The following is a 14112-nucleotide window of genomic DNA, read 5'->3' as shown; positions in this document are numbered from 1 at the left end:
CAGAGCAGGCTCCGAGCAAATCCCAGCTCCTGCTGCGGAGAGGGGCTTGTGCTGACCCGGTGCCGGCAGAAATCCTCCAGAATTTATCATCTCCCGGTGCCACAGATCTCCCGATCCGACAGAAAAATGCCAGGTTGTTTTGCCCCCCTCTCTTGACCGAGGCAAAATCCTGACTCCGAGTTTGGTCCTTTGGACCAGTATTACCCACCCGGGTCGGGATCTTCACCCTCCTGCCCTTTTAAAGGGTGCAGTCCTCAAATGGGGAGGTGTTTTCCCTGGATAAAGGTCCTACCCTGATCTCAGCACACCCAAAACCCCCGGGGCTAACTGGACGTGTCTCCATCCCATCACGGCACAAACCCCTCCTAAACAGACGCTGTCCCAGCTTCCAGAGATCCACAAAGCGCTGGGCTGTGCTCGGAGATTTATCTGGGAAAACAAGGGATATCAGGAGAGGAAGGGAGAGGCTGTTTGGTGAGGGAGGATGGAGCAGCTGGAACAGTCAGGGCTCTGTGAGAGCCGTGCCAGAGGGAGGTTGGGGCTGGCGTGGGGAGGACAGCGAGGCCGGGATGCCTTTGCCTGGCAGTTGGGCACCCAGGTGGGGTGGAGCAGAGGTGGGACACAGGCACAGTATCCCCCAAACTGGAGCCAGTCGTAGCCCAAAGGTGAGGGGAGAGCAAGGTCAGACATGGATGTCAGATGTGTCTCCTCTTTGCCTTCAAGAGGACAGAGGGGACAAGAGGGAACAGCCTCAGGCTGTGCCAGGGGAGGGTGAGGTTGGGGCTGAGGAGGAATTTGTTGGTGGAAAGGGTGGTGAGGCCTTGGCAGGGGCTGCCCAGGGAGGTTTGGAGTGCCCATCCCTGGAGGTGTCCCAGGAAGGCCTGGCCGTGGCACTCAGTGCTCTGGGCTGGGGGACAAGGTGGGGATGGGGCCCAGGGTGGATCCATGGGCTGGGAGGGCTTTTCCAACCTCAGGAGTTCTGGGATTCTCTGGCAGGTGACAACCAGGGTGGAAGGATGGAGGAAGTCCCAGGTGCTCTGTGTGGACACCCAGACTTTGATCTTAAACAAAGAAGGAAAACCCAAGTTTTTCTCCCCCACCACAGCCACAAAATCGAGTGTGGCTGACCCGTTCACCTCCTGATTGGCCACATTCCCTGAAATCCTCCATCCAACCACACCATGCCACGGGGAATGGTTGGCATCATGTGGCAATGCCAGAGGCAGGACTGCTGACTTCCACAGTCTGGTTTGCCCATTCCTGTGATGTTCAGCCCTAAAAGCAGTGCTGGAACACGGGATCAGCAGCCAGGAGTGTGACAGAGGGCAGGGCAGCTCCGTGTGGATCCTTTTCACTTCCCTCCTCCCAGTTCAAAGCAGCCAAGCTGCTGTTAACTGGGATGGTACCGGCTCCTCTCCAGCCCCACAGTGATCCAGCTGCAGGGAAGCTTTTCCCAGCACAACTGCAACAGCTGAGCCTTCCAGGCACAAAGAAAAGAGGGAAAAGAGGAGATTTCTATGGAAGTTTTTCAATTCTTTAAGACACCCTCCTGGAAGCCAAAAGACGGTTGCCATCCTGCCAGGATATACAATTCCAAACTGGAAATCAATACTGCCCTATAACATCCTCCCTTCTGATTGTCCCTCTGTCCCACTGAGAGGAATTTTGGATGATTTTCGGATGATTCAGCATTTGCCCATCTGATTCCAGCAATCCCATTTTCCTGCAGCCATCAGTTCCTCCTGGCAACATCCCTGTGACCAGCCTGGGCTATCCAGTGTTCTCCTTCATTTAATTATGGCAAAGGCAACCAGCTGGATGGACAATGCCAGCCTTTGTCCCTGGGGATGAGTGGCTAAGTGGATTCACAGGGAATATCATCCAGATTTCTTGAACTCTCCCTGCTTTGCCCCAGTGAAAGCTCTGGGGGTGCTGGGGAGACCTGAGACCCTCTGTGGTTTGATCTCCTGCCCTTCCCATGGGAGCAGTTGAGCTTTTCCCCAAGGATATTCGAGGCACAGCCAGGGAAATTAATTGGATTTGGGCAGCCAGTGGGTGACACCTGGGTCACCCAAGAGAGGAGGTTTGTCCCTCAGCTCCTTAAAACTTGCCAGGACCTTCACTGCTGCCAAAGGAGTCGGAGGGAGATGATGCTCTTGCAGAAAAATTCAGGGAAATGTGATCCAGCCTTGTCCTGGATCAGCCACCCCGGGGGGCTCCGGTCCCTTCCCTGGTCCCACATCCCATTGTGGGCGACCACGAGGGCTTTCCCTTCTCCAAAGGGTGGTTCCCTGGATGGGGTTTCACTCAGGAAACCCATGGCAGTGTCTGTGCTCCCCATCCCTGTCCCCTGACAGGAGTAAGGTGGGAAAGGGAAGGCAAAGGCACCTCCCCACCACCTTCTTCTTCATTTTTATTCCCAATTATCCTTATTCTCCTGCAAAACCTGAGCCTGAGCAGCATCCCCACCACGAGCAGCAGCTGCTTTTGGGTGTGGGTGCCCAGTGCTCCCAGGGAAAAGCAGGAATCAGGAACTGGGCTGAATTTGTCCCGTGGTGGGTGGTGTTTCAGCCCTTTTAACCATCATTATTTAAATCATCACTATTTAAATAGTGAGGTTTGGTGGCTGCTCCCAATTTTTCCATGCTGCTTCCATCTTCCAAGCCTCTAGTGAGGAACATGGGGTGTTTCCCAGGATAAATGCTCCCTCCTTCCTTAAAAACTCACTGCTTTGTCCCTGTGTGCCAAACTGAGGTGGTTTTTTTTTAGGGGAGGGAAAACAGAGGGGATGTGGCAGTGTCACGACATCTCCTGCTGTTTCCAAAATTAAGTATTGTAGCTTTTTGGTTCAAAATGGCAAATCATTTAGGAACAGAAAACCTACAGAAATGAAATGCATAAAAGGAGACGAAAAAAATCCCACAAAAATAAAATACAGGTATAGATAAAGAGGGAAAAAAAGGCCAAAAAAAAATTAAAAGATAAAGAGAAACATTTTGTTTCACCCTGAACAACCCAGCCTTTACTCTGGAGCAGAGTGAGCCCATCCTGCTCTCCAAAAAACATTGGAAAAATGCCACTTTCACTGACCAATTCCACCCAAATTTCAGGGTCTGGGCTCTGGGATAACCCAGCACTTGGCTCCATCATTCCCAAGTGAAATAAAAAGGGATATTTTGCCAAAGCAGCATTTATCCCGAAAAAGCACCATCCACCCAGCACCATGGGAAAGATCAGATGCCCTTGTGGGACCCCACCAAGGCACCCAGCAGCCCCCCAAAAGTGGTATTTGGGGATATTTAAGCCCGTAGTGCCACCTGCTGGCAAAGGGCCCTCCCAGAGCTCCCACTTTGCTGCCAGAGCCCGGCCAGTGGCTCCAAAAATCTCCCCCACAGGCATTTCCAAGCCCTCACCCCTGCCTTCTGCTGGTGAAACGGGGGGTTCAGAGCACTTTAAAGCAGTTCTTAAGGCACTTTAAAGCAGTTTTAAGCACTTTAAAGCAGCTTAAAGCAGCTTTCAGCAATTTTTAAAGTAGTTGGAGGTTTTTTAGGACACAGGACAAGCCCCCACCCCGATGTTTTCCCGCACTGATCCCTCCTCAAAGAGCCCAAGGCAGCCACTGGGAATGAAAACTTGGTAAATTTAATACTGATACAGGAGGGTTTTCCTTTACACAGCAAAAATGAACCCGTGGAGGTCACTGGGATAGCGAGAAAACCAGGAGCCTCCCGGGATCTGATAAAAACAGGAACAGGGATAACGGGCAGATACAAACAGCAGCAGGGACTGGAGTCCTCCTGCCTCGGGGCTCAGCCAGGTTCCCTGTAACTTGGGGGGGGGGGGTTTCTTAAAAAAAATAATAAAAAAGTTTGCTCAGGGGGTTGGTGACCCCGAGGTTTCAAAGCTTTTTCGGGGGGTTTTTTGCACCGTGGCTCGGGGAGCGCCCGTGCACCCCAAGGCGCTTCCCATCTCCCCTCCCGCCAACCCTCTCTGCTTTGGGTCTGGCTCAGCTCTCTGGGAAGCTGGAAGGCACTTTAGGACCCCTGAAGGAAGAGGGGTGGGCCCAGAAAAAGGGGTGCACCCCAGGGATGACGCTGCTGTCGCCCCGTGACTGGGCCCACCCCGCTCCCGGCTGCAGCGCCCAAGCGGAGCCGTGCCCGGCGTCCCGTACAAAGAGCAAAAAATAAGAAATGTAGCACAAAAATCCCTATTGGCACAAGTGTCTGTGAGCTCTACGTACCTCTAGCTGTGGGTGGGGCAGAGCTGTGGGACAAAGCACCCCAAAATCTACCCTGATCTACGCTCGCCCGCCGCTGGTCCCCGCTGGTCCCCTGCAAAGGGAGTGTCCCCGTTGTCCTTAAATCCCTGCAGGACCTGGGGGAAGGGTTGTTCCACTGACAGCCCGTTTCTCTTCTCGCAGTGATGCTGGAGGGAACCCCAAAACCTTTCTTCCTGGGCTGGGGTGTGCATCAAGTCTGGGTGATGGAGGGAGAAATGCCTGCTCTGATGGGACAATTCGGCCGTGCCGGGCTGTCGGGATGGATCCTGCTGGGATGATGGGGGGGTTCTGGTGTCCCCTCACAGGCTGCCAGTGCTGGCCGAGCCTTGGGGTCTCACCCCAGGCGTCCCCATCCCCTCACAACACCCTGATGGGTTCAGAAGTCCGAGTCGGGGTCCAGCAGCTCCGCGTCCACCAGGTTGGTCCGGGAGTGGATGGGGGCCAGCCCGGCCCGGCGGCCCTGAGTCCTCGGCCCCCCGGGGTTGGGGGCCCAGAGCGGGCCCCCGTTGTGCTGCCAGCACCCGGGGCTGGGCCCGGGGCTCTCCTCCTCCAGGGACCCGCTCTCGGGGCAGAAGGGGTTGCTGACGAGGTGGAAGACGTTGGCTCTGCGGTGCCCACCCCACGGCACCCCGGAGAAGGCAGCGTCGGGCCGGCCGGGCGGGAGCCCCGGGAGGACATCGGGGGCAAAGGCCACCAGGCAGGGCTGGGGGGGCAGGCGGGGCAGGCGAGGGACAGTGCTGGGGGCCAGGGGGGCCGTGGAGCCCCCCAGGCAGCGCTCGGGGCCTGGGTCCACCTCCTTCTTCTTCTTCCTCCGCTTCTTCTTGCGGCCGCTGCGCTTCTGCAGCTCGGGGGAGACGTCGGCTTCCACGATCCAGAGGTTGGCCCTCTCCTCCGGTGGCACTGCGGGACGTGGGGTTGGGCAGGTGAGAGCGGCCACACCCTGCCCTGTGCCCCCCGCCAGCCCCGGCCCCCCGCTCTGCCTCCCTGCACATCCCCAACACCCCTCAGCCCGGCTCGTTCCCCCTGAAATTCCCCACGTGGAACTTGCCAGGTGTTGCCACGGGCGTCACGGAGACGTCCTGGGGCAGGATGGCCCCTCTCCTGGCCACCATCTTGGTGACGTGCTGGGCCCAGGCCGAGGACACGTCAGCCGACGGCTCGTTGATGTCGAAGGCTAAACCGGCTGCAATGACAGGGGGGTCTGGTCAAAGGGGGGGCACTGGGGACCCCGGGGTGCTGCTGGGACAGTCCCCTCCCAGGGGCACATACCCACGGGGCCGTCGTGTGACACGGTGTGCATGCTGAAGGACAGCTCCCGGCCCGGGTCGCGCAGCAGCTCCTTGCGCTTGGAGAAGGCCTTGGCGATCATCTTGCTCTTCTTGATCCTCTTGGGCTGGTCGTCGCTCTGCCCCGTCAGCCTGGGGACATAAAGGGTCAGAGCAGGGACGTGGTGGGGCTCAGGTGTCACAGTCAGGGGCACAGGGACCCTCCCCATCTCCCTCTCCCATTCTGGACAGGGATACCAATCTGGGGGATGCACTGGATGGGTCCCCTGGGGGTGGAGGTGTCCCATGAACAGGGTGTGAGACACCTGCCAAGGGGGAGAGGCCACCTCATTCCTACACCACTGAGCCCACAACTCACTGAGCTGAGAGACAAATATCTGGGGACATCTTCCAACATCTCAGGACGTTGGATGGGGCGGGAAGGGCCCCACGAAGCTGGGTTGACACCCTCGGGGTGTCCCACCTGCACCAGGTGCGCTTCCAGATGAGCAGGGTGGCCTTGGTCCAGACCCAGGTGCTCATGGAGACGCCGGTGCCGAACATGGCGAAGAGGTTGATCTTCTCCACCAGCAGGCTCGGCCGGTTCTTGATCTCACAGTCCGGGATGGGCTTGTTGGTCTGCGTGGCGATGGTCACGTTGGCCTCGCACCTGAGGGGACAGACACGGGACACCGGCTGTGAGGAGGGGGGACACCAACGACCCCCCACAGCTCTGCAGGGTGGGGATGTGGTGGCAGCACCAGCAGGGGACACGGGGATCTCCACTCAGCAGTGTGAGGTGCTGGGACGCCACCAGTGTCCCGCTCGCCCTCCATCCCCGTCCCACTCACAGGACGTATTCCCGAAAGCTGCGCTCCCACTCCGCCTGGTTGAAGAAGTCGTAGAAGTGGCAGCCAAAGGTGATGAAGACGAAGCCAAAGGCCAAGAAGCCAAAGATGCCTGGAAGAGAAGTGGGATGTGCTTGGTTCAGCCAAACCCCAGCGACATCAGGGCAAAGACGCTGCACTGGGGCTGTGTCACATCACTGCATCTTTGTCTCCATTGCCACTACCCCTTGGAAAGGGCTGTCTGACTTCAGGGGACAAAATGTCCTCACTCCCACCCCAGTTCTCATGGGAATGGTGCCAGTGGACCCCCTTACCCAGGCGCAGCATGGTCTCGTTGATCTTGCTGGCCGCCTTCTCGCTCAGCAGCCCGGGGTGGTTGCTCTTGATGGAGAAGAGCGTCATGACCCCTGCGGTAGAGAGATGAGGGGATGAGGGTGGGGGGACACCCACGGTGCCCCCACCCCCTCAGGGAGTTGGGCCCACACCTACCCCGGATGAGGAAATAGCCCCCCACGATGAGGACGAGCCCGATGGGCGCCAGGACGAAGCCGGCTCGGTAGCGGTAGTTCTTGTAGCCCACGAAGCAGATGCCACTGACAGAGTCACCATCCACCTGGCAGGGACGGGCACAGGGACAGGGGGGTCAGCTGGCCCTGTGGGCGTCACCCTGGGAGGGAACCGCCGCGGGACGGTGACCCCGTTACCTGCGCCACTGCCAGGATGGCCACGGTGAGGACGAAGGGGATGGACCAGGTGATGAGGTGGAAGTAGGAGGTCTTGCCCAGCAGCGGCTGGTAGGTGGTGCCCAGGGCCTTGAAGGAGGTGTGCCAGGCGTAGGTCAGCATGACGAACCAGATGACTCCCGACATCAGCGAGTAGTAAACGATGACGAAGATGATGACGCAGGAGAGCGTCTCGTTGGACCTATGGGGTGAGACAGAAATGTCACCCACCTCCACGAGGGGACAGCGAGGAGGAAGGGGGGTCTCATCCCCCCGGCTCCCAAGAGGCCAGCAAACCCCAAGAAGCCCTCCTTGGTGTCGGGGACGCCTCTCAGCACGTGAGGATGAAGGCAGCACGTACGTGGGCTCCCCCAGCCTCATGGTGCCGTCGGCCCGGCACACGATCTCGTTGCGGGCGCCGTCCATGAACTGTGCCAGCCAGCCGATGCTGCCCACGAAGAAGCAGGCGTTGACGTAGAACAGGATGACGGCGGGGTAGCGGTTGGAGTTCCTCCAGTCGGCGACAAACGTGGCCTGGCGGGGCGGAGAGAGCGACAGCTTGGTGCCCCGTGCCCTTCCGGGGGCACCTCCCCGCGCTCGCCCCGCGTCTCACCAGGGTGAAGAAGGTGCAGAAGATGGTGACGGAGCTGAAGGCGGCGATGTAGATGTGCATCTCGCGGTGCTCCTTCTCGGTGAACAGCGGGTTCTGGCACTGGATGCCACAGCCCTCCACGTCCTCGTACCAGCTCTTGGGGTTGTCCGTGCGCACCAGCGGCGCCTCGCACTGCCCCGAGCTGTTGAACTTGATGTTCTGCACCTCGTTCTGCCGGAGGAGGAACGGGGCCGTGAGGAGGAGGAGACACCCCCACGGTGAAGGGGGACATCAGTCCCCCGCAGAGGGCAGGGGATAGCTGGGTTTTATTGGATCATCGTGGAATCATGGATTGGTTTGGGTTGGAAGGGACCTTAAAGCTCATCCAGTCCCAACTCCCCTGCCATGGGCAGGGACACCTTTAACTAGCCCACGTTGCTCCAAGCCCTGTCCAGCGTGGTCTTGGACACTTCAGGGATCTAGGGGCAGCCACAGATGCTCTGGGCAACTTATGCCAGGGCCTCCCCACCCTCCCAGCCAGGAATTCCTTCCCAATATCCCATCTTACCCAACCCTCTGGCAGTGGGAAGCCATTCCCTGTGTCCTATCCTTCCATCCCTTGTCCCAAGTCTCTCTCCAGCTCTCTTGGAGCCCCTTTAAGCACTGGAAGGGGCTCAAGATCCCCTTCGAGCCTTCTCTTCTCCAGGCTGAACAACCCCGACCCCTTTCTCCTCCCAGAAGCCACTTTCCCTTCCCAAGAAGTGACGTTTTTTGCCCCCTCTGCCCTGTGAGGAGGCAGCCTGGCAGGGCCCCCCCGTGTCGTACCGGGCAGCCCTCGGGGAAGCGGTCGGTCGTGCACTTGAGGAAGTCAGGCCAGCCCCGCTCGCGCTCCACGATGGTGCAGGGTGCCCGGGTGGCCTGGCACAGGGTCTGGCTGGGCAGCTCCACCTGCCCATCCTCGCACTTGGGCATGTAGACGGCGCAGAGCAGGGGCTGGATGACGTCCCAGCAGCGCGGGGCGTTGCGCAGGCCTGCGGGGACAGCGCTGTCACCCCCCCGGGCACACCCACCTCCTGCCAGCCCCCCACCCCACGGGGAAGGGGCAGAGCCCAGGGGGGGGGTGGGGAGCACCAGCACCCACACACTGCACTGGGACAGTCTGTAACACCTCTGGGGTGCCACGTGTGCCACCAGGGGCTCAGCTCTGGTCCCCTGCTATACTGCTCCCTCCATACTGTGTCCTGCTTTACTGCTCCCCTCTATCCTGCACCTATCCATGGTGTCCTGCTACACTGCTCCCTCTATCCTGCACCTATCCATGGTGTCCTGCTTTACTGCTCCCCTCTATCCTGCACCTATCCATGGTGTCCTGCTTTACTGCTCCCCTCTGTGCTGCACCTACCCATGGTGTCCTGCTACACTGCTCCCCTCTATCCTGCACCTATCCATGGTGTCCTGCTATACTGCTCCCCTCTATATTGCACCTATCCATGGTGTCCTGCTTTATTGCTCCCTCTGTACTGCACCCATCCCCTGTTCCCTGCTACACTGCTCCCTCTATCCTGCACCTATCCATGGTGTCCTGCTTTACTGCTCCTCTCTATCCTGCACCTATCCATGGTGTCCTGCTACACTGCTCCCTCTATCCTGCACCTATCCATGGTGTCCTGCTTTACTGCTCCCCTCTATACTGCACCCATCCCCTGTCCCCTGATATACTGCTCCCCCTCTACACTCTACCCTGGCCCCCTCTGTTGTACACATCCCCTGTCTCCCACTACATTGTTCCTCTCTCTGCTGTATCCCCTGAACCCCACTCCCCTCTATACTGTACTCATCTCCAGTCCTCTGCTATACAGTTTTCTGTACTGTATCCATTCCCAGACCCCCTCTATACTGCTCTCCTCTATACTGTACCCCCCTCAGACGCCCACTATATTGCTCCTCCCCTACACTGTACCCATCTCCTGTACCCCTCTACTGCTCCCCTCTACACTGAACCCATCCCCAGGCCCCTGCTCTACAGTTTTCCATACTGTACCCATCCCCAATCTCTCCCTATACTGCTCCCCTCTATATGTACCCATCCCCTGCCCCCTGCTGTAGAGTTTTCTATAGTGTACCCATCCCTGGGGCAATGCTATACTGTTCCTCCTCTATACCATACCCCTCTCCTGTACCCATCTTCAGCCCTCACTATACAGCTTTCTATAGTGTCCACCCCACTATACTGCACTCATCTCCTGTACCCCAAGCTACTGCTCCCCTCTACGCTGCAACTATCCCCATTCCCCTGCTACACAGCTTTCTATACTGACCCCATCCCCTATCCCTCACTATCATGCTCCTCTCTATACTGTACCTGCTCCCTGCCCCCTGCTACACATTTTCTGCACCCACCCAGAGCCTCCACTCCCCTGTCCCCCTCCACACTGTCCCCATCACCTGACCCTCCTGTAGTTTTCTACACTGTACCTATCCCTGGGCCCCTGCTACACCATTCTCCCTCTATACCACACCCATCCCCTGTACCCCATGCTCCCCTCTCTGCTGTACCCATCTCCATATACAGTTTTGTATACTGTATCTACCCCCTGTCCCCCCCTACCCTGCTCCCCCTCTACACAGCACTCATCCCCACCCTCCTGCAATACAGTTTTCTATACTGCACCAACACCCTGCTATCCTGCTCACCCTCTACACTCACCCATCCCCTGTACCCCACTCTGCTCTTCCCCTCTACACTCCACCCATCCCCACTCCCCTGCTAAGCACCTTTCTGTACTGCACCCATCCCCAGGTTCCCACTATCCTGCACCCCTCAATCCTGCACCCATCCCCTGTACCCCCCTCTCCTCCTCCCCTCTACACTGTACCCATCTCCAGTCCCCTGCTATAGTTTATCTGTACTGTAGCTGTCCTCTGTCCCCCACTATTCTGCTCCCTTCTATACCCTACTCATTCCCAGGCCCCCACTACACTGCTCCCCTCTACACTGTACCCACTCCCAGTCCCCTGATACTGTTTTCTACACTGTACCCATCCCCAGGCCCCTGCTACACAATTTTATATACTGTACCCATTCCCTGTACCCCAATCTACCCCTTCCCTCTACACTGTACCCATCTCCAGTCCCTACTACACAGCTTCTTTACTGTACCAATCCCCTGTTCCTCACTATCCTGCTCCCCTCTGTACTGTACCATCTCCTGTACCCCACTTACCCATCACTGTACCCCATTCTACTGCTTCTCTCTACACTGTTCCCATCCCCAGGCCCCTGATACACCGTTTCCTACACTGTCCCCATCCCCACTTCCCTCCTATAGAATTTACTATACTGTTCCCATCCCCAGATCCTCGACACAGTTTCCTATACTGTCCCCATCCCCACTCCCCTGCTACACAGTTTTCTACACTGTCCCCATCCCCAGGACCCTGATACACAGTTTCCTATACTGTGCCCGTCCCCACTCCCCTGTTATACAGTCTCCTACACAGTACTCATCCCCTGTGCCCCATTCTACTGCTCCCCTCTCTACTGTCCCCATCCCCGCTCCCCTCCTACACAGTTTCCTATACCGTCCCCATTCCCTTTCCTCTCCTGTACAGTTTTCTATACTGTTCCCATCCCCAGACCCTCGATACACAGTTTCCTATACTGTCCCCATCCCCACTCCCCTCCTACACAGTTTCCTATACTGTCCCCATCCCCTTTCCCCTCCTATACAGTTTCCTATACTGTCCCCATCCCCACTCCCCTCCTACACAGTTTCCTATACTGTCCCCATCCCCTTTCCCCTCCTATACAGTTTCCTATACTGTCCCCATCCCTTTCCCCTCCTATACAGTTTCCTATACTGTCCCCATCCCTTTCCCCTCCTATACAGTTTCCTATACTGTCCCCATTCCCTTTCCCCTCCTATACAGTTTTTTATACTGTCCCCATCCCCACTCCCCTGCTACAGTTTTCTATACTGTCCCCATCCCCACTCCCCTGATACACAGTTTCCTACGCCGCCCCCATCCCCTGTCCCCCACTCTACTGCTCCCCTCTCTACCCTTCCCCTTCCCATTCCCCTCCTACACGGTTTCCCACACTGCCCCCATCCCTCTCCCCCACCACACCGCTCCCCCCTACACCTCACCCCTCCCCAGCCCCCCAACATCCCCAACACCCCCCTCCCCACCGCACCCCAAACCACCTCAATCCCACCCCCCCCGTGCCCGTCCCCTCCCTCTCCACCCCACAACCCCGCACCCCCCCCCCCCTCCCCGGGGCCACCCCGGGCCTGTCCCGGTGCCGGTCCCGTACCGGACCAGAGCAGGAGCTTTCCGTGCGCCTCCTCCTGCGAGGCGGAGTCGTTGGCCAGCAGCGTGGAGGTGGCGGCGTAGGGCAGCGCGGAGCCCAGGCAGGCGCCGAAGCGGAGCCGCTCGCAGGGCGCGGGGCGGCGGCAGCGCGGGGGCCCGGCCGAGGCGTTGGGGGCCGCGGGGCAGCGCCCCCCCAGCGCCAGCGCCAGCGCCAGGGCCAGGGCCCAGCGCCGCATCCCGGGGGCACGGCCGGGCTCAGGGCGGCCCGGAGCGAACCGCCATGGCCTTTGTTGGGCCGGCCGGCAGCGAGCGGAGCGGAGCGGAGCGGCCCCCGCGGCTCCTGCCCCGCCTCGGCCCCCGCCCCAGGCCCGGCCCGGCCCGCGCCCCCCGCCGGGGCGGGCTCCGTGAGGGGAGGGCTGAGCGTGAGGGGAGAGCCGCGGGCTCCTGAGGGGAAACTCGCCTCTTTGTGAGGGAAAAAGGCGCTGGAAACTGAGGGGAAAGTCTCTTCGGGACGAAAAGTCGCTCAGGGCGAGAGAAAAGCCGCGGTTGTTTGTTTGTTTTTGTTGTTGTTTTTTTTTCGTGAGGGAAAAGCCGCTCAGGCGAGGAGAAAGTTCCCGTTTCGTGAGGAAAAAAGTCACGCTCGAGGAGGAAAAAAAAAGCAGGGGGAAAGCGGGTTTTGGGGGAGGAAAAGCGGGCTTAGGGCGAGGGAAAAGTTCCTTTCTGGTAGGAAAAAAGTCGCTTTTGCGGAGGAGAAACTGCGGTTTTTTCACGAAGAGAAAGTCCCCTTTTTGCGTGAGGGAAAAAAGTGAGGCGAATACGAAGGAAAAGTTCGCTTTTGTGAGGAGAAAAATCGCTTTTTGTCGGGAAAAAGTCACTTTTTTTTTTTTTTGTCAGGGAAAAGTCACTTAGGGGAGGAAAAAGTTCTTTTTTGTGAGGAAAAAAGTTCACACTTGTGGAGGGAAAATGCAACTTTTGTGAAGGAAAAAGTCCCTTTTTGTGAGGAAAAACTTCTTCCTTTTGAGGGAAAAAGTCACTTTTGTGAGGAAAACCTTACTTTTTGTGAGGAAAAAGTCAGTTTTGTGAGTTAAAAAGACACTTTTGTGAGGAAAAAAGTCAGTTTTGTGAGTTTAAAAAGTCACTTTTTGTGCGTGGAAGTAATCACTTCTGCGAGGAAATGGTTCCTTTTTGTAAGGAAAATGTTCCCTTTTGTGAGGAAAAAGTTCCTGTCTGTGAGGAAAAAGCCACTAAAAAGTGAGGGAAAAGTTGGGTTTTTGTAAAGGAAAGTCACTTTGGGGGAGGAAAAAGTTACTTTTTGGCAGGAAAAGTTCCTTCGTGGAAGAAAAAAGTTCCTTTTCATGAGGAAAAAGTCACTTTTTGTGAGGAAAAAGCCATTAAAAAGTGGGGAAAGTGTTCCTTCTTGTGAGTTCTCTTTTGGGAGGAGAAAAGTTGGTTTTTGAGGGGGAAAAAGTCACTTGGCCAGGAGAGAAAAGTTTCCATTTGGGGATAAAAGTTGCTTTTGGAGGAAGAAAAGTTTTCTGGGAACAATAGTCACTTCTAGGGGGAGAAAAGTTACTTTCTTGAGGGGAAAGGTATTTTTGGGGGGGGGGGTAAAAATCACTTTTAGGGAACAAAAGCCACTTTTTTGGAGGAGAAAAGTTACTTGTTGGATGGGAAAGCTACATTTTTGGGGTAAAAGTCACTTTTAGGAGAGAAAACCATTTTGGGGGGAATAAAGTTGATTTTTGCAGAGCAAAGTTCCTTTTTTAGGAGAAAGTTACTTCTTCTGGGGGGAAGTCACTTTGGGGGTGATAAAAGACACCTTTTAAGAGAGAAAAGTCACTTTTTGGGGACAGAAGTCGCTTTTGGGGGAAGAAAAGTTGCTTTTTGGGGAGAAAAGTTACTTTTTGGCAAGAAAAGACAAGGGGGTTGGGGGGGAGAAAAGAGCGGTTTTGAGGGGGAGAAAAGATAGTTTTTTTGGGGTGATAAGCCAGTTTTTTGGAGGGCAGCTACTTTTTGGAATAAACTCGCTTTTTCGGGGAGAATTAGCTTTTTGGGGGGAGGAGTTTTGGGGAGAAAACTAACTTTTGAGGGAGGA

At 56.9% G+C, this 14112-nt stretch overlaps 1 protein-coding gene across 1 annotated transcript; it reads right to left on the bottom strand.

The window, feature by feature from the left end:
• Positions 1-3620: 3620 nt before the first annotated feature.
• Positions 3621-12268, bottom strand: SMO (smoothened, frizzled class receptor). Its single transcript, XM_032687273.1, has 12 exons — positions 12022-12268; positions 8532-8737; positions 7728-7937; positions 7476-7648; positions 7097-7316; positions 6882-7005; positions 6707-6799; positions 6396-6504; positions 6029-6214; positions 5549-5697; positions 5328-5462; positions 3621-5179 (listed from the first exon to the last, which is right to left on the bottom strand). Exons 1-12 carry the CDS (start codon positions 12251-12253, stop codon positions 4656-4658), a joined length of 2361 nt encoding a protein of 786 aa, XP_032543164.1. The 5' UTR covers positions 12254-12268; the 3' UTR covers positions 3621-4655.
• Between the last annotated feature and the right edge of the window lie 1844 nt (positions 12269-14112).

This window comes from Chiroxiphia lanceolata, chromosome 5 (genome assembly GCF_009829145.1).
Source record: "Chiroxiphia lanceolata isolate bChiLan1 chromosome 5, bChiLan1.pri, whole genome shotgun sequence".
Lineage (NCBI taxonomy): Eukaryota > Metazoa > Chordata > Aves > Passeriformes > Pipridae > Chiroxiphia > Chiroxiphia lanceolata.
The sequence above is the reverse complement of the archived record's forward strand: the minus strand, read 5'-3'. Positions and strand labels throughout refer to the sequence as shown.

Bases quoted from the DNA above. Each gene is read 5' to 3' on its own strand.
- SMO (XM_032687273.1), bottom strand. From the start codon at position 12,253: ATGCGGCGCTGGGCCCTGGCCCTGGCGCTGGCGCTGGCGCTGGGGGGG. The intron at 7,006-7,096 runs GTAACGGGGTCA...CGTCCCTGCCAG, and splicing joins CCATCCTGGCAGTGGCGCAG to GTGGATGGTGACTCTGTCAG. The intron at 6,215-6,395 runs GTGAGTGGGACG...CTGTCCCCTCAG, and splicing joins AGCTTTCGGGAATACGTCCT to GTGCGAGGCCAACGTGACCA.